The sequence below is a fragment of the Poecile atricapillus genome, chromosome 12, assembly GCF_030490865.1.
Source record: "Poecile atricapillus isolate bPoeAtr1 chromosome 12, bPoeAtr1.hap1, whole genome shotgun sequence".
NCBI lineage: Eukaryota > Metazoa > Chordata > Aves > Passeriformes > Paridae > Poecile > Poecile atricapillus.
In genome coordinates, this window is record NC_081260.1 from 13,078,118 (window position 1) to 13,096,014 (window position 17,897).

A 17,897-nucleotide genomic window follows, 5' to 3' on the forward strand; every position below is an offset into this window, starting at 1 on the left:
CACCTCCAAGACAGAAAGTGCTCATCTGGAACCTTCTCCCATTGGAGCCATCTCACACATACAGCAGTGATACTTCATCCTAAACTTCCTTGACTCCACAGGTACCAAGGAAATACCATGGCAGAGGGGAGACGCAGAGACCCAAAACAGTGTCTCGCTGTCATGTTGGCCTTGCTCTGCTGCTGTTTCAGTATGAATAAAAAGCCTGTTGACATACGAAAGCCACAGAAAATCTCCCTGAAACTACAAAACAGTACTGAAAACATTGTGCAGCTCAGGCCTTCTGCACAATGTACACACGCCTATTCAGCCTCTTAAAAAACAGCTACATGTCTAAGGAAACATCTGATAATTAAGGCAATTTTAACAATAGATAATAATTTGACTATGAATTGTATGGAATGTAATGACTGCTTATTCTGGCAGAAAAAACAGAACTTTCTATGAAGTGTCTGCCAAGGAAAACGATACTCCCACTCAGCCCGGACCACTGCAAGCAGTTGCTGCTAACCACATGCTTCACGCTGCCGGCTGCTAGGACACGGTGCGCCGCTGCAGCCGAACAAAACCCGCACTGCACATTTGCAGAGAGAAAGCAGCGTCCCAGGCGAGCGGCGGCCGGAGCCGTGACTCAGCCGGGAGCCGCCGCCAGCTCTTGCCAACACTCACCGAGCCACACGGCCGCCAGCGCCGGACGCCAGGGCGCTCGTCGGTGGCCTACGGGCATCTCGTGCGCTGCCAGCTCCCCCCTCCCGCTGTTTCCAGTTGCTAAATGACATTAGAAGCAGCTAAAAATACTTGAAGCAATTCTCTCATTTACTTTTCCGTGCCAGCACTTGTGTTTGCTGTGGGGACGTTCTCCAACGGGCACTTCCCCACCCGCGGGTGGCCAGGCAATCACTCCAGCACCGCGTGCCAGGCCCACCAAGGACCACTGCCTTCACTGGACAGGAATCGTGGCAAATAGGTACAGCTGGTAGCCAGGTCACTCCACACCTTCAAACAGACCTCAGTGGATGAGGATGGCCAGGTGTTATCTGGTACTTCTCATAACGCAGCAAGTCCAGAGCTGCCTTGTGCAAACCGACTGCAAAAGGCTCAGCAGTGCCAGACAAGAGTAACACTGGCCTGGAGGGGATCCAGAAACCGTTTCTCAGTTGGAAGAGGCCACATGGAAGAGAAGCATGTGAAAAACTAAAGAAGCATTTGCTGAACTTGACATGTAAAACAATGGGCTGGTTTTGGCTGGAGTAGAGTTAATTTTCTTCACAGTGGTTAGTATGGGACTGTGTTCTGGATTTGTGCTGAGCATAGGGTTGATAATACAGGAAAGTTTTTGTTATTGCTGAGCAGGGCTTACACACAGTCAGAGTCTTTTCTGCTTCTTGTACTGATACGCTGACGAGGAAGTTGGAAGTGCACAGGAGATTGGGAAGAGACACAGCTGGGACAGGTGACCCCAACTGACCAAAGACAGATTCCAGACCATGTGATACCATGGTCACTATATAAAGTGGGGGGGAGAAGGAGAAAGGGGAAGACATTTGGAATTACGCTGTTTGTTGTCTCCCCAAGTCACTGTTACGTGTGATGGGGCCATGCTCTCCTGGAGATGGCTGAACACCCACTTGCCCTAGGAAACGGTGAATTCCTTGCTTTGCTTGCATGCTCAGCTCTTGTTTTCGCTGTTGAACTGTCTTTTTCTCAATTCACAAGTTTCCTACCTTTTACCCTTTTGGTCCTGTCCCTAATCCTTTTGGTGGAGAAGTGAACAAGTGACTGTGAGGTTTGGTTGCTGGCTGGGGTTAAAGCCCAACAAACAGCAATGCAAACAAAGCAGCCCTCCTGACTGACCAAGGGCAGCACACCGAGGCACCCACTGATAGCCAGAAATACACTGGGGACAGGTGAGCAGCAGGACATCAGGGCACACCTGCCCTCAGTTACTTTGGGCAAAGTCTCAGAAGTCCAAAAATCAAGGGTCAACCGATTTTGTCTGCCAAGGGGAAAGGACTGGTCTCAACTGCTCTCACAAATAAATGCAGCTATTCAATTAATTTGGTTTAAACAGAGATTAATTACACTGAACACTTCACTAAGACTGAACAGAGTGCTGCTTGCACCCAGCTCCCTGCAAAGGCAGGCTCCAGGTTTGCTCTGTGCTCCCCAGCAGTGCAGCAAGAGCAGGGATGACACTGCTGCAAGAACTTTGCTGGTCAACAGGCAAGATGGTTTGGGGTTTGTTTTTTTTTCCTTTTCAATCCAGGAAAAGAAACATCTAATTCTTCCAATTAGCAGGAAAAGGGAAGGAATTTCCGTCTGTTTTGACACCTGAGGGCAAGAAGCAGCCTTTTGAAAGAAAGGTTGGGTGGGGGTTTTTTGTTTTTTAAATCACAGCCACCTACTGTGGGTCTCCAGATGCCACTGCACCAGCTCACTTTGCATTTCATTCTGCAGCCCCACAAGAACAACCAGGGTAAGCAGCCCCTTCAGATGGTCACTCCGGGGAGGTTTGCCCCATCACCATGACAACTCATAAGATACATGGAATCCATAAGAACCAACACATTCTGGGTAGAGTTTGAATGAAGTCAGTGGCTCCAGGACTTCCCAAGATGTGACCTGTCCTCGGGAAACTGTCAAAGTCATCTTAAGAGCAGTTACAGGCTGGTGCTCTGCCCACACCACCTACTATCTACACGCTATCAAGAGTCAGGTTTCACAAAACAACTATGTAGACATCAGGTCTACGAAAGCACTGACCTCTCCAGCAACAGCAAGATTGCATCTCACCACTGCCAGGAGCTTTGCCACACACACATCTCAGGGCCAGAGGGGCAGCAGCCACTAAAGAACACTCAGGTACAAAGCAGCACCAAAGGACCGCAGATTATGAAAGGCTTCTATGCAGATTTATAGCAGTAGTCTATGTTTATACCTCTAACAGCAAATATACATAAAAGGAAACAAGTTCTCTATGTCCCACACCACAAATAACCCATTTTACACCTCTTATCAAGCAAGCACTGAGTTGACCAGCTGTGCGCTTCTTTCAGAAATGCCTAGCTACTTCAGCAAGATATAACCTGCTATTTATGCATACTCTAATTAGGTCCTAAACCTGGTCTAAATAAATATTAAAGTGAACTCCTCGGTAATTATAGTGAAGGAGCAGCCTTTTAATGCCCCTGAAATAGCAATGATACAGATAAAACGCCTGCTGGAATGGGCATTTCCTTGAAAGAAAGGTTTGCATATCTACTGCTCCTGAAGAAAATAAATGTGGCCAAAAAATCCACATGAGATGCTATAAAACACCAAATGACTCCCATGCCCTTCCAGTGAGGATGAGTTTCGCTTGCTATTACAAAGCCCAGTGCAGGGTCACATCTGCTGGCACCACAGAGCTGCTTGCATCACTTTGGCAATTCAAGGCCAACATTTTGTAGGATCAGTAATCCCTGGCAGCAAAAAAATTAGTTCACTAAACAGAAACAAATTTGCCACAGCTTTTAGGACACCTTTTCACACACATGCTAGGAAGTTTCTTTCTGTAGTGTGAACTAAAGCAATTTGCTAAGAGAATGTGAGAATAAAGCATAATCCATCAAATCAGTAAAAAAAAATCTAACAAAGAAGTTGATGCACTTCAGGCATGAACAGCCGTGTGTCCACACATCATTCCATCAGCATTTGTGCGTCCACACGGGATTCCATTCAGCCCACTGAAGCCTCCCCAACCTGTCCTCCACCAGTTCAGTGAGCAGAAAGGTGCCACCAAGCAGAAATCACCAGTTTCCACCATCACCCCAGTGGGATACTCGTCCTAGCACATGGCTCATTCCCTCACACACATTTATCTTGTTCCCAGTGATAGCCAGGCGCCCAGGTAACAGCCTTTCCAAACCACTTACTCTCCTGATGGAAAACACGCCACTTATCACCTGAAACACCAACTGAAATCAAAGCTTTGGCAAGTGACTCTTTTCTGGAGACACAATACACACCACAGACCTCTTACCCTGGTGCCAGACCTCAGCCTCCAGCGTTATCACCTGGCTCATGGGACTCCAGTGCCCTGTGCCGATCCCAGCGGAGCAATGGCAGGTGAAGTTCTCCACTCTGAGAAAGTTCAGCATCAGCAGTGGGACTGCTCATCTGTGCGCGCCAGCCGAGCGGCAAGAGCGGAGATCTGGAGCCTCTAAACACAACCCACGCCAAAACCACATGAATTCACAGGGGGAACGTGAAACTGCAGCAGGTGTAGCACCCCACTCCAGGTTTAATTCTAAATTCAGTCGCACTTGAGGTACACCACACTTTAAAGCTGTACACAGCACGCCTTCTTTAAAGACTTCCACCACCCTCTCTGAAATACCCCGCACAGCAGGATTACGTTTAAAACGCAACTTTGCAAGACCTGTTGCTTTCCAAGCAAGGCCAGACACAGATTCCCTGTGCCCTGGAACAGCAACATAACCCAGCTCATATTTTCAGCATGTCATTACAGAAAGCCCTTCTTTGTCAAATAATCTTACCTTGCTCATCACTTTTCTCAAACAGACAACAGCTTTAGAGCTTCAAATGGAAGCCCTGTCAGCATGATCTACTCCTGACATTCTCCAAAGCTCACCAAGTCATCTTAAACAACAATATATAAAATAAGGACTAGGTCTAACCTTCCCAACACTGGACTTAAGAGGAAGTCTGCTCACGTTCTGATCCTACACTGACAAGGGCTGGACTCAAATGCAAGACTATTTATTAGAGACCATTTTACAAAGCAGGCAGAGTGAAGGGGAGAGAGTATTTTAACTGCAACCAGTCAGACGTTTCTCATTAAAATATTTCTTGGAGAAGTAAACGGGCCTGCAATTTTATTCAAACAGATGTAGGCTAAATGCATATCATTAGTCTGACAATACAAAAGCACAAGCGACTGAAATGATTTTAATTTTGTCAGTGAAAAGGATAATGTATGCATATCTGGAGGGCACACCAATGGTAAAGATTACCCCCAGCTTCTATCTGAGCCGTCTAAAGGTATTTACTTGGGGTCTGTCTGTGTTGTGACAGTGTCCCAGACCGAAATGAATGCCTCCAACACTCCACATTTTTGAGCCATTCAGTCATGCATTTTTGTTATTGTTGAAAGTAGTGCGAAATTGCAGTGCATGAGCTGGAGTCCTTGGTGGTCTCCGAGGATTCCAGCTAAAAAGGCACTTCCTTTGTTCCGCGGAGAATGCGGTCCAGTAGGTCATTCAGAAGGGGAAATAAAAGCAGCGGCCCTGGGAGGGAGATGAAGGATGAAACAAAAAGAATAAAATGTTTTGGGTGTGAGCACATTAGCTACTATTTCCTACTACTGCCGGCTGCGAGCACTCCTGTCCCCGGGATGCGCAAGTACCTCGGGACGAAGGTAGAGCGAAGGAAGAAAGAATGAAAGAAAGAAAAATAAAGGAAGAAAGGGGAAAAAAAAAAAAAAAAAAAAAAAAAAGGAGCCATGTCTCAGTCCCTCCGCCAGCAGCCGCCGGGCACCGGGGCGGGACGGGCCGCCCGCTCCCCGCCGGGGCGAACGGCGGCCCAAGGGCAGGAGCGCCCGCCCCGCCGCCGCCGAGCCGGGAGCGGGGCCGGCAACAGGCGCGGTCCCGCCCGGAACGGCCCGGCCCGGTCCGGCCCGGGGGACGGGCACCGCACCGGGACCCTCCGCGCGGGATGGGAGCCGAGCTCCGGGGAGCCGAACCGAACAGAGCCGAGCCGGGCAGCGCGCCCCGAGCTGGGCTCCGGGGCAGCCGGGCCGGGGGCAGCCGGGCAAGGGACAGGGGGAATTCAGGGCCGGGGGGAGCCCCGCGCTCCGCGGGGCCGGGCGGAGCGCGCACAAAGGCGGCAGCGACGATCGCGACTCACCGCTGATCTCGTGGCTGGGCGCCTCGCTCTGGCTGAAGCCTTTGGCGGCGTAGAGCCTCCGCACTTCGTAGCAACTTTTGGCGCGGGGCTCGGCAGCCAGCAGCAGCGGCAGGCTGAGGGCGGCCAGCGCGCACAGGAGGGGCGGCAGGCAGCCGCGCCGCCGCGGCATGGTGCGGCCGGGCAGGGGCCGCCGGGGCTGGGCGAGCGCGCCCCGAGGCTGGAGCCGGCGCTCCGCCGAGCCTGCCCCGCCGCGCCCCGCAGCAGCCGCGCCCGCTGCCCTGCGCCCCGCTCCGCTGCGGCTCCGCTCCGCTGGCCCGGCGTGCGGCGGCGCTCCGCGAACTTGGCCCGGCAGGAAGCACATGGGGTGGTGGTGGAGAAGGAGGAGGAGGTGGAGGTGGAGGGAGGCGGGGAGGGCGGCAGCCAAGCAGGATCGCGCAGGGCCGGGACAAGCCTCTGCAGCCCCCGGGAAAATCAGGAGCTGGGATCCGCCCGCCCAGCGAGGCGGAGCGGAGCCCGGGGCTGCCCGCACGGCTGGCCCCGCGCGGGCGCTCCCTCCCGCGGAGAACCTCGGCTCTGCCCCGGCTCGGGCACCCCGAGCAGCCCCCGGGCCGGGCTGGCAGCGCTCGGCCTCAGGAGCTCCCTCCTGGCACCCACGCTCCCACCCACGGCAGCTGCGGAGTGCCCCGCGAGGGAAAGGGAGATTCCCCGGAAAGGCTGGAACGGCTGGCTTTGCTCATGAACTGGAGCTGTAGATGGTTCAGCTCTGCCCCAGGTTTAATAAGTTCACTACGCTGATGAATTTTGACATAGCTGTGACAGGTCTGAACTATGCATGAAAGACTTGTCAAAACCGACATTTTTTCCACCAATCTTCTGTTTCCAAGAATTTAGCAGGGCAAAGGCCTCAGGAACACTGACATCAAGGTGCTCCAGTCACACTCCTTCATACCCCAGCCCAGCACACAGACCTATGCAGAGATGTAAACAAGCCCGGCTGAACCCTTGGACCAGAGTCCAACAGCTGCTCCTTGCTTCTGTTTACTGAAAAATCACAGAAATAGTACTGTAGGAATGACAGGCATCATCATAATTTCACAAGGCTGCGATGCCAATTAAATGGTCTGCTCAACCCTTGCTCCCTGTCTGGCACGGTGAGGTGTCCGTGTCCTTATCCCCTGGGTGCGGGTGCTGCATGGGGAGTTCTGTCCTGCTGCAGTGTCCGTGTGTCTGTGCTCAGTGCTGTGTCTCAGCACAGATCCATTTGCCCCACGAGAGTGTAATGGCCTGGTGATAGCATCACCCAAGAAAAATAAATGTGCAATGGTTTATGATACAATGCTCCTTTATGAGCTTCATTTCTCTCATTGCCACAGTGGGGAAGGAAAGGCTGAAACAACAGCAAAGGAAGTGGCTAGCTTCACCCCCTTGCTCCCAAGCTTTTGCTACCAAAAGTCCAGGTGGGTCAGGAGGAAAAGCTCATCTATTTATTTTCCCTCTGAGAGCAAAGCACAGTCATGCTGTCCTGCCAGGCACTTCTCCTAGGAACAAGATGCTCATCCAGCTCGGAGCTTTCCAGCAGCAACGCTGGCAGCTCACCACAGCCTTGGGGCAGCACTGGCTGCTGCAGGCACGAATCACACCAAAAGGGGTGATTCCACAGGGGAAAACCACATTACCACAGCCCAGCCTGTGCCACCCACAATGGAGAGGCTGGTGCTGCAGCAGGGCTTCCCTCGGTCTGCATGCAGGGAGCATCCCCTGGCTGCACAGAGAATGGGCCCCACCATCCCCAGGGCAAAAAAAAAAAAAAGGTGGAATTTGCTTTATCATGGTTTAAAAAGTCTCCATCAGCCATCCTGATGGAAAGGGGTGTAGGGATCTCAGTCATCCTGCCATCCGCTGGGGCCGCTCACACTAAGCTGGTGAGACAAGCCAGGCCAGAAGTTCTCATGAAGTTATAAAGTGTCCTGAGAGAGAATAATCCTCTAGGATCTGGCCCTGCAATGTATGACTGAGTTCTGGTTTTCAAAGCACTACCTCACCCTCCCAGCCTTTATTTGAAGAGACAATGTGAATTTTAAAGAGAACTCAGCAGGGAGCACTGCATTTTTTATTCCAAAGTGAGAGAGAAAACGAGAGTGAGAAAGTCTGTGGGGTTAGAGACAGCTTGCCATTTGTTGTTTCTCATAATCCCATACCTCGGTGGGATTTAAGAAACCTCCTGAAAAACACGGAGGGTTTTGTCAAATACTTGCTCAAGTAGTTAAATCAAAGGCTGAAGCAAAACAATGGAACTGCCTGAAAATTTTCATGAAAAACTCTTTTTCTTTTTCTTTTTCTTTTTTTTTTCTTTTTTAAGGAATGGAAAAGTAGCCTGTCTCAAAAGAGAATTTTTTCTCTGAGTTTTTTGCTTTCTCCAGCATTTTTGCACATCTGGCAGACCCTCCCCTGCCCCCTCACCCCAAACTGCTCGAGCAATTTCCCTTTCCCAGAAGAAGATGGAGAAAAGCAGAGGGAAAAGCTCGTGGTTTAGTTTTAAAAAAGACTGAAAACTTTTGACTTCACATGTCCCCCAAAACTCTTTTCTCTCCATTAGTATTTCTGTCCCCAGACTCTGTATTTCTTTTCCAGCCCCATCTCAAGGCTTGCTGTGGTGACACAGGATGCTCTCCTCGATCCTGGGGCTCATCTCCCCTACCTGGCAGAGAGTGCTGCCTGCAAAACTTTCAAAGCTGTTTTGTCTCTGTCTGCTCACACTCAGCAGTGAGTCTCCTCTTTTATTTTGGGGGATCCCAACATGTCCCTGTCACCAGTGCAGGCACCCAGGGCTGGGCAGAGCCAGCTGCAGTGAGGACCTGCTGGCACAGACATCGCTGGCCCTGGCGCAGGAGACGGGGACGAGGTGGCATCACCCACATGGTGTCTGCACAGAGCCTCTTTCAGTGCATGCCATGGACCTTGCACGACTTGGCATTTCAAATTCCCCTCATCTCGTTCAGTCAAAAAGTTGCAGCCCTGCCAGCTTTTCAGAGAGATGGAAGGGCAGGGAAGGAGAAGCCAGAGAAGACGTGTTTCTCCAGTTTCTTGTCACCTTCCTCCCATGTGCTGCCTCTCTTGTCCAGCTCAGACCTCCAGTCACACTGCTCCTGCCCAAGCCACCATCCACACAGGAAAGTTATGTTGGTTTAATTAAAATTGAATCCACTTTGAATCCACTCTAAAGAAATCAGCACAAACCCTCCATGGGGGTGTGGTTAAATCAGGATAAATTTTATTGGTATCAACTGAGTCCACATCAGCAACCTACTGGCTTACACTAAAAATTGATACAAATAATTGCCAACTGCACAGAATTCCCAGGATCAATTGTAACTTCAAGTTGGTGGGAGTGAAGCAGTTCTCTAGCACTTGCAAATCTTGGCAGCAGAGAGGAACACCAAGCCCAGCTGCAGCACCAATTACATCCAAAAACCCCTCTGGAGTTATATGATGGCTTAAGCTTTTGGTCTGATTTAATTCTGGTCCTGGACATAGGTCTGCCACAACCCTGCAATGTTTCCAGTCATTTGTCAGGGAATTTACTGGGGGGTTGTACTTGGATAAAGATTTCAGATGTAGCTGTTTAGGAAAACCTGGCTGAATGCTATCCTTGGCCTGGCTATCATTAAGGATTATTAAATCCTACACTCTGGTAGGAAAGTCTGGGCCACAAGGAGGTTAGAAAGTGTTGAAAGGGAACTGGACAAACATGTCTTCCCAGCTCCAGCTCATCAGGAGGAGATGGCTCATTGTAAACCCGATCCAGGCGAGTTCCTGCGGCAGAGCAGCCAGGCTGGAATGAGGGATGCTCAAGTGGAAACAGCCTCCTTTGATAAAACCCCAGATACCACAAATTCAGGGGTGTTTAATCCAGGGCATCTCTCATGAGGATGGGGGATCCTGCTAGTTGCAAAATGATGGTTTGAATCTGGTTTCTGAATGTCAACAGCCGATATTTTAGGGTGAGCAGTTCCAGTGTTTTGGCATGGGCTGATGCCTCTATTTATTTTTATCACTTATTTTTATCCAAGGGCTACTTCACCCTATATAGAAGAACAGAAATCTCCTGCACTAATTTCTCTGGGGCAAGGGGTGGGTTAGCTCCTTGTGGCCCTCTGTAGATGGGCTGATGCTAGCTGGGTGTGAAGGGTTGTGCACACTGAAGAAAGATGGATCGATGCTGAAAGGATGAGGGGATCAAGCTGGCTGTGCAGTGAGGCTGCTGCCAGAGTATCACTCAGCTTCCCATGTCTGAAACAGCTTGCAGTGCGCTGGGCTTGCTCTGCAGAGCCCAAGACCATCTCCATTTTGGAGAATGCACGAGTTTGTCTCTTTCCCCAGAAGGACAAGAAGTCATCCCAGCCCTATCCCCAGGCACCCCGGGAGGAGACCTGGGGACACAACAGCTTTGAAGGGCACAGGAATGCACTCTCACAGATTTTCATGCCTGCACTTCCTAGCTCTCCCAAAAGTGACTGTGTGGCAGATGGCTCTGACGTGTAGCACACTCACACCCAGAGGATAAAAATATTCCCCAACAGATTCCTGGTGAGTGAATGTCAGTCACCATTGCTCCAGAGCTGGCCATGGCTTCCTCCCCTCCTCAGTCCCTCATCTGAGGGTGCAATGAGGATCCCCAGGCTGCGTGTCCCCAGTGGCATCACACAGGTGGATGCTGGCAGCAGGGCTGACATCCCAGATCCATGCTGACACACCTGCATGTCTTCCAAGGCACAGCATTCCTGGGGACATGTCCCCATCCTCCCTGTCCCAGGTGGCCTTACATCTGTCTGCCACTGAGGAGGGGTGGGAGGTGAGACGGGACCCTGAGTACCTCACCCAGGCCTTTGTGTGACGACAGCCACGACGTTTAATTCTCCATCCACACTCACATAACCTTCCTATGGCCATGAAGCAGGCCTGGAATGGGGGCTGCTTGAGGCAGGGAGATTGAGACAGACCAGTGGTTGTAGGGCAGAGAAGATGGGTAGCACAACTCAAGGATGACAAGGATGACAGAGGAAACAAGTCCCCAACTCATTCTTGTGCTTTCATCCCTTCCCAGCAGGAATCCCCTGCTCAGCCCTCCCTCAGACATTCTGAGCTGTATTTACAGCAGGTATCGCTGCCTGGGCTGATTTTTTTTGCTTTTATTCCACTCTTAAGAGTTGGTTCAGTGCTGGTTTCAGCCTGAGATAGGGTGGGCACTGGCAGGGCTATGGGCAGAGTGAGGTTTGTGAGCGCTGTGAGCAGTGGCATGGCCAGCCCACACACTCCAGAATGTGCAGCCTCCTGGTCCACAGATAAGCTCATCACCCATCTGGAGGGGTCACAAAACTCTGGAGCTGCAGAGATTAGGACTGGAAAAAGCATCAGACACCTGATGCCTTCCTCCCTGGCCCAGAAAAACCGACCTCAAGCTGTCCTCTCCCTGTCTGTTCTCAAAATCCCTCCTCAATCAAGACTGTGCAGTCTGTCCCAGCTACTGACTCAGTATTTCGTTGCACAAAAGCATTTCTTAATGGCTAACCTGAACCTCCCTGGCCACAATTCAAGCTGGCTATCTTTTTCCTGCTATCTCCTGTACATGGAGAAAACACACTCCGCTATCGGGAGAGCCCAAAGCTCTTGGCACACGTGGCTGGCCGGCATGGCTGGAGATGGCCCCTGGTGCTGTTGGTGGTCCCATCAGCTCTGGGCCTTGGCCCCTGCAGACCTGGGACAGTGGGAACACCCCCAAGCACTATCCAGAGAGGCAGGAAATACTCTCCAACATGGAAAGGAGAGAGAGAGGAAGAGGCATGTTCAGGGCAACAGATAACCCAGCCAGCTGGCACTACTTAAAAATGAGTAATAGCTACAGATCACCTGAACTCCCTGTGCCAGCTAAAACACTGGAGCAGAGCCAGGAGAAGAGGGAGCCTGTTGCCCCAGTCCCCTCTGATGCTGGGCATCACCACTCATGGCAGTTGCTAGCTGTGGGCAGGCAGCTGGTTTCCATGCTCCAGGCTATGCTGTGCTTGTCCAGGGATGGAGCTGCACTGTGATGGTCAGCAGAGAGGTCAGAGCTGGTTTTTGAGAGCTTGGGAAGATCAATGTGAGCTTACCAGGGGAGCTCCAGAGGTCTTAATTACTGCAACCAGCACTTCATCTGGGGCCTTTCATTCCCCTCAAAGCACTTCCACCTGGGCACCAGTCCAGCAAGAGTTTGGTTTGTAGACATCTGCCTTGTTCCAGCAGGGATGCGTGTCACTGCCTTTGAGGCTTTTGTTAGCAGAGGGGAGCAGAAGTGGTCTTTGATATCACCTGGGACACAGAAGGTAAAACAGGTCAAAGGAGAGCAGAGGAAGCACCAGCTCTGAGAGGGACATGAGCCAGTCCTGCTCTGCACCAGGCTTCAGTATCAATAAAATAATGATATATAAAAAAAAAATAATGATGAAACTTTTTTTTTTTTTTACCCTTAGGCACTCTTTTAATTCTGTTTATAGGCTATTTCAAAAGAATTTGTAAACACAGAGTGGAAAATGTGTGTGCTACACAGGTGGAAGTAAACAAAACCTGTTTTAAACACCCATTGCTGCAGGCAGAAGGTACTTGGCAGCACACACTGCTCACCCTCTGGATCACCTGGCTGGACAGGCTGATGTGGCTCCTCTTCCCAACAGTGCACTGCTGGAAGCAAGACACATGAAGGAGCAAGCTGGGAGAATGGGATGCAGGACGAGAGTGCTGCTGCTTGAGAGGCCTTACTATAGTTTGCCTTGGACCTAAGTGATCACAGCTCCTGTCCCCCTCCCAGGTCTGATGCCCATCAGAGGGTATAATGTGGGTCCCAGAGGGTGCAACCCTCCTCACCATCCCAGCCCCTAAATGGATTAAGCACCATCCATACCACAGCAGGGATGTACATCCCTTGCCTTTGGTTCCATCCTTCTTGTCCAGCAGGGCTGGGGCAGCACACTGGCTGTTGGACATTCATGGTTATATCATTGCTGCTTGAAATTCTTTTTATTTTTAATCTCCTTTTTTCATTCTCCTCCATTCTTGCCCCTCACCCCCCATGGTTTAAAGTTTTCAAATGAAAATATGCAAGTTGTGACTTGTGGGTAGTGAGTCGGGGCTTGCAAGGAAAGCGGGAGGGAGGAGGGAGGAAAAGAAAGAGTGATCGGCTCAGAGTGCCAGCAATTGTTTTTATCCTTTCCAGATGAAGGAAAAAAATCATGTTATTTGTTCAGCATACAGTTCCAGATTTTCAGGAATGAAATCTGAGAGCAACATGTCAACGGTCTGTCTTGAGAGCTGGGGTGGATGGCGGCCTTTGTGCTCCCAAACACCAGCAGGGCCAGTACGCTCAGCTGAGGGAAAAAAAGGCTCCATTCTCACACTCTGGAGTGGTGGCATTAGATATCAGCAAGATAATGGGCCCAAGGCCTGGCCCTATTTCTTCTCCCAACCCAACGGCCCCGGGCTGCTGGCTTTGATGTATTCATTTATTTGTCTTTTCTTCTCACAGATGATATTTTTAACCGATATTGCGGTTTGGGCATAGATTGAGGAGAACAGAGGGGGAAAAAAAATGAAAGTAATTTTATTTCAACAGCTGATCAGGAGAGAAGGAAGGAAAAATAAAAGATGAAAACTGCTCCCAGGCATTGGTTACCCTGCAGGTCGATGTTTCCTGCTGTAAATCAGCCAGGACACGGTGGTCTCGCAGCCGGAGGGAGATCCACATCAGCCCGGGCAGACATGGAGGGCTGAGGCCCGTGCTAGGGACTGTACAGCCCATGGCCCAGGGCATTTGCACTTGAATCCCAAGGGAACAGGAGGGAGATAGTGGGGTCAGGGAGGTGGCCAGTGGCGAGATTCAGGCAGGGCTGATTGATGTGCGGGCCGGTGTGGGTGGTCCTGCGCCACGGGGCCGGAGCGTGCCCCGCATGGGATGGGGACAGCAGGAGCACCACTGTCCCTTTGATGTGTGGCCTTCCCCTGGAAATCCAGCAGGCAGGTTGGGAGCACCCATGGCCTTCAGACACATCCAGGGCAGGATGGGTGATGAATTAAGAGGGACAAAGTGAAAAAAATTAAAAGAAGAAAGGACTTTCCTTGATATCTTATTCGACTTCCCACAGCCTATGTGGGAGCAATGCTCAGCATCCCCATGTGCACAGGTTGGGAAGCTCCCAGGATGACCAGTGCAGGGCTGGGCACAGCCCCACATCACCTTCCTCTGGAAAGAGGTGTCTTGGAGGAGGTGAAGACTCTGCAAAACACCTTCTGAGACCTTCACTGGAGGACCTGGCATCCCACTGGCGGTTATGTCCACAATTTGCACTGTCTTGGCTCCATCTTGGTCTGAAAGAGCAGCTCCAGGGATGTCCACTCTATGCCGTGCTCAGGCCTCGCTTCCAAAACTGCCTCAGTGCAAAATCACCATGTCTCCTCCTTGCAGCACCATCCCCTTCCTGTCCCACCCCCAAAACAACCAGCTCTCGTGGATCCCATGGTGCAGATGCTCACCATAGATTCTTTTACAAGAGGGAAAAAAAACACTCAGCAGTTTTTGCTGTTGATGGGCAAAAAATATTCCCTGTGGAAAATTTCCTTGTGACTCACATCTCTGTTTCGGTTGAGAAAGCAAAGCATGAGGTAGCTAGATGTGTGCCTGCTCTTCTCCTGTGACATGGGTCTTTCTGCCTGAAAGTAACCGTAAGCACTGCTGAGATCCTGCAATTTAGGTTTCACAATACTTAATGTAAGTGCCCAGCACTTAAAATTGTTGTCTCAGCTCTTTAAAGAAGTTGTTGGGTTTTTTTCCCCCAAGTTCCACAGCTGCAGTGGGAAAACTGAAAACTCACACCCAAATCATGCAAAAAACAGATGGCAGGAATGGAAATCCAAATTAATTATTTCTTAATTTAAAAATTCTTTAAAATTTGGTTTGGTTTCTAAGGCAGGCCTGTCTCATTCGCCAAGCTCTGACACTGCTGGGATAACAATACTGTGACATTTACAATGACACCAGCTCCCATGGGTGTTTTTTTCCCAGAGCCTGTTAGCTGGCACGCATGTCCCAGAGACACAGACATGCTCCAAAGTCACTTAAGCCACATCTCAGCTGCAGGACCTGGTGTAGAATGGGTTCCTTCTTTGCTGGGACATGGTGCAGCCTCAGTCTGTGTCTTGCCAGAGGTGGAAGAAAGGTGTGCAGAAAGGTGTGCCCCTGTGATAGCTGTGCTGGGGCAGGGGATGTTCTCAGCCCCCAGAAGAAGTATGTTTCAAAAGCAGGAGCATCTGGCCTCTGTCAAAGGGACACTTTCAAGTGGGAAAAAAAGTACGAAATCAAAGGGTTTCACTAACCCGGACATCACCATTTGTATGTACCTGCTCAGGACCTCATGGAAGAGCGGTGGCTGAGGGGAAGAAGCATGAAACATGACAGGAGGTGAAGCATCAGCACCTTCCCACTTTGTGAGCACCTCAGGGCTCACCACAATCAGGAACACTGAGCAAATTATGTTTTAACACTTTGTCTAACCATGAATATTTTGGGATGTAGCCCCGCAAGCTGTACAAATCCCTTGGCCAAACACTACCCAGGGACAGGTAGCATTGGTGGAGACCCCTTAAAAGAGGCAGAGCAGGTTTGGCTGGACTGACATGCAGAGCATTCCCTCCTGCATGCTCCAGACACCCTCTGAAAAGCACTCTGGCCATGGCTTGCTCTGACCTTCCTTTGTACCTCTGGGAGCAGTGATTTCATTGCCTGAGCTCGGGCAGCCAGCTCTTCCCTCGGGTTTCACAGTGATAACAGGAACAAGCCAGGGCTCAGGAGCAAGTCCCTCTCCAGCAGCCCAGAGACCATCTAGGCACCCCTGACAGCCCTGCAAACCATCCACACACTCATCCCACGCTGTCAGGAACAAGATCAAGAGCAGAACTTAGCCAAAATGCCATGTGAGGCTGTGTAAAAGAGGTGGTAAAAGGGGATCCACTTATCCCACAGTCAGCAGACAGGAACATCAGGATCTTGAGTTACTACTTTAGAGATTGGATTAGCAGGTCAAAACTACAATGACCAGGAGCTTCTGCCAGACAGTCACCAGAGATGGAGTCTGGCAGCCCATCAGGCAGTGGGATCAATCAGTCTACTTAAAAATAATTTAATTATCTGTCTATATCATGCTTAAAATGATCACTCTTCAAAGGCTGTAAAGACAAGTTTCAGGCAAGAAGCATGGAAAATGCACAGAGGTTTGAGTGAGTGTGCAGGATGAGCTACAGAGCAGTGATTGCTGTTATAATTATTATTACGCTTATCATTATCATGCCCTCACATCCAAGGGCTCTTTGCCCCACAAGGAGTGAGTGCCTGTTGTGGAGGTCTCTGCAGAGGGAGGTGACACCAAGAGCTACACACAGAGCAGGGAGTCCCCTCTTTCCCTCAGTGCTCACATCCTACCTGCACTCTGTGCTGAAACCTGCCAGTGCTCTTGCCTCTCTCTCATCCCTTGCTTGGCCTCCTAAAACTGGGGACTTCAGCTCATGCCACCTACAGCACCCGCTGCCATCTCCCCTCTGTGCCTGTCATCCCCCAAAGCAGTGGCCCCACTGGAGGATGAGTTAGTCCCCAGCTTCAGTGGGCTTTTTTGTCCTTGGAAAATACATAAATTATTAGTGGTGAAACCCTTCAGCCTCGTGACACAGCAACAGCATGAGGGGAAGCAATAGCTTCCTCTTGAGCATCCCCACAGGGCTGGAGCTGGGACACTGGTGACGAGAGTTTTTCTCCACTTTTCTGCTCTTTTTTAAATTTTTTTAAAAACTTTTTTTTTTTTTTTGCGGTCACACATTTGGTGTCTGCAGGGTGGTTTCCATAAATGTGGCACAGCTTTTACAATACTAAATAAAGCAGCATGCAAATCCCATCCACATTTGCAGACTGGGAGTGTTTAAAAGGTGCAAGACCCGTGTCTCTAGTTATTCTTTCACCAGCAGATATGCTGCTGCTGCACATTTGTGTCCAAGCTGTGTGACACAGCCACCCTGTGCAGCCAGGCTCATTTCCCTGTTCCATCTTTCTGCTGGATCACCTCCAGCTTTAAGGCAATCCCTGTTATATTAATGAAATTTCTCCCTCCCAAAGCAGCTTTGTGTTATGGCCCTCTGGACTGCTCAAGCCCCCAGCATCATCCTCATATGCTAGAGCAGAGTCTGGTGCCACAGGTTTCCTCCCCTTTGTGACTCTCAAAAGAAGAGGGAGGTTACCTCTGCCATGGCCTGGAATGTGGGTCACCATTTCCTGGCCCAGGCCTCGGTGTCCCTTGCTCTGTGTGGGGCATCTCAAGGTAGTGAAAGGACAAGAACCTGCGCACACACAGCTGCCATTGCCCCTCACCCCAGTGCCATGGGGAAGCAAGACAGGGCTGCCCTGTGCCTTGGGCACTGAAATGCATCCAGCTTAGAGCAAAACATCTCCTGGTTCCCCAGGCCCAGCCAGGCTGGCTGGTGGGAGCTCAGGGCAGCAGCACTCTGCATCCTTTCAGAGCTGTGCCTTGGGAAGAGGCAACAATTAAGGAAAGAGCTGCTGGTCACAGGCACAGAGCATCTCCCTTGCTGCCATTGGTCCTTTATTAACAAACCAGTGTCACCTCACAGGCCTGATCTGACCCTCTCTGCAATTAACCAGGCCAATTAGCACCTTTACTCCTCCATAAGACATCATCTCCCTGCCCCACACTGCCTGGCCTGGCACTCTGAGCCCCCAGCACTTGCTGGAAACACTGGCAAAGGCTTCCATGGCACTCAGGGGCAGTGACCAGCCTGGGCTTGCAGTATCAGCAACCTGATGAGCAGATCCTTTGTAGAGAGTTTCACACCACCAAAGCTGGTGACACCAGTGGAAAAAACCCCCTTCCCTTGCCCTCCTGTTCTATCATCCTTGTTATGAG

The 17,897-nt window shown here is 50.7% G+C and overlaps 1 protein-coding gene across 1 annotated transcript in view; it reads right to left on the reverse strand.

Moving 5' to 3' along the window:
* GPC4 (glypican 4) overlaps positions 1–6,283 on the reverse strand; it is a 67,280-nt gene extending 60,997 nt beyond the window's left edge. Inside the window, exon 1 of the mRNA XM_058847870.1 lies at positions 5,908–6,283. Within this exon, the coding sequence (XP_058703853.1) occupies positions 5,908–6,268 (361 nt within the window). The 5' untranslated portion in view covers positions 6,269–6,283. The remainder of the gene's footprint in view (positions 1–5,907) is intronic.
* Between the last annotated feature and the right edge of the window lie 11,614 nt (positions 6,284–17,897).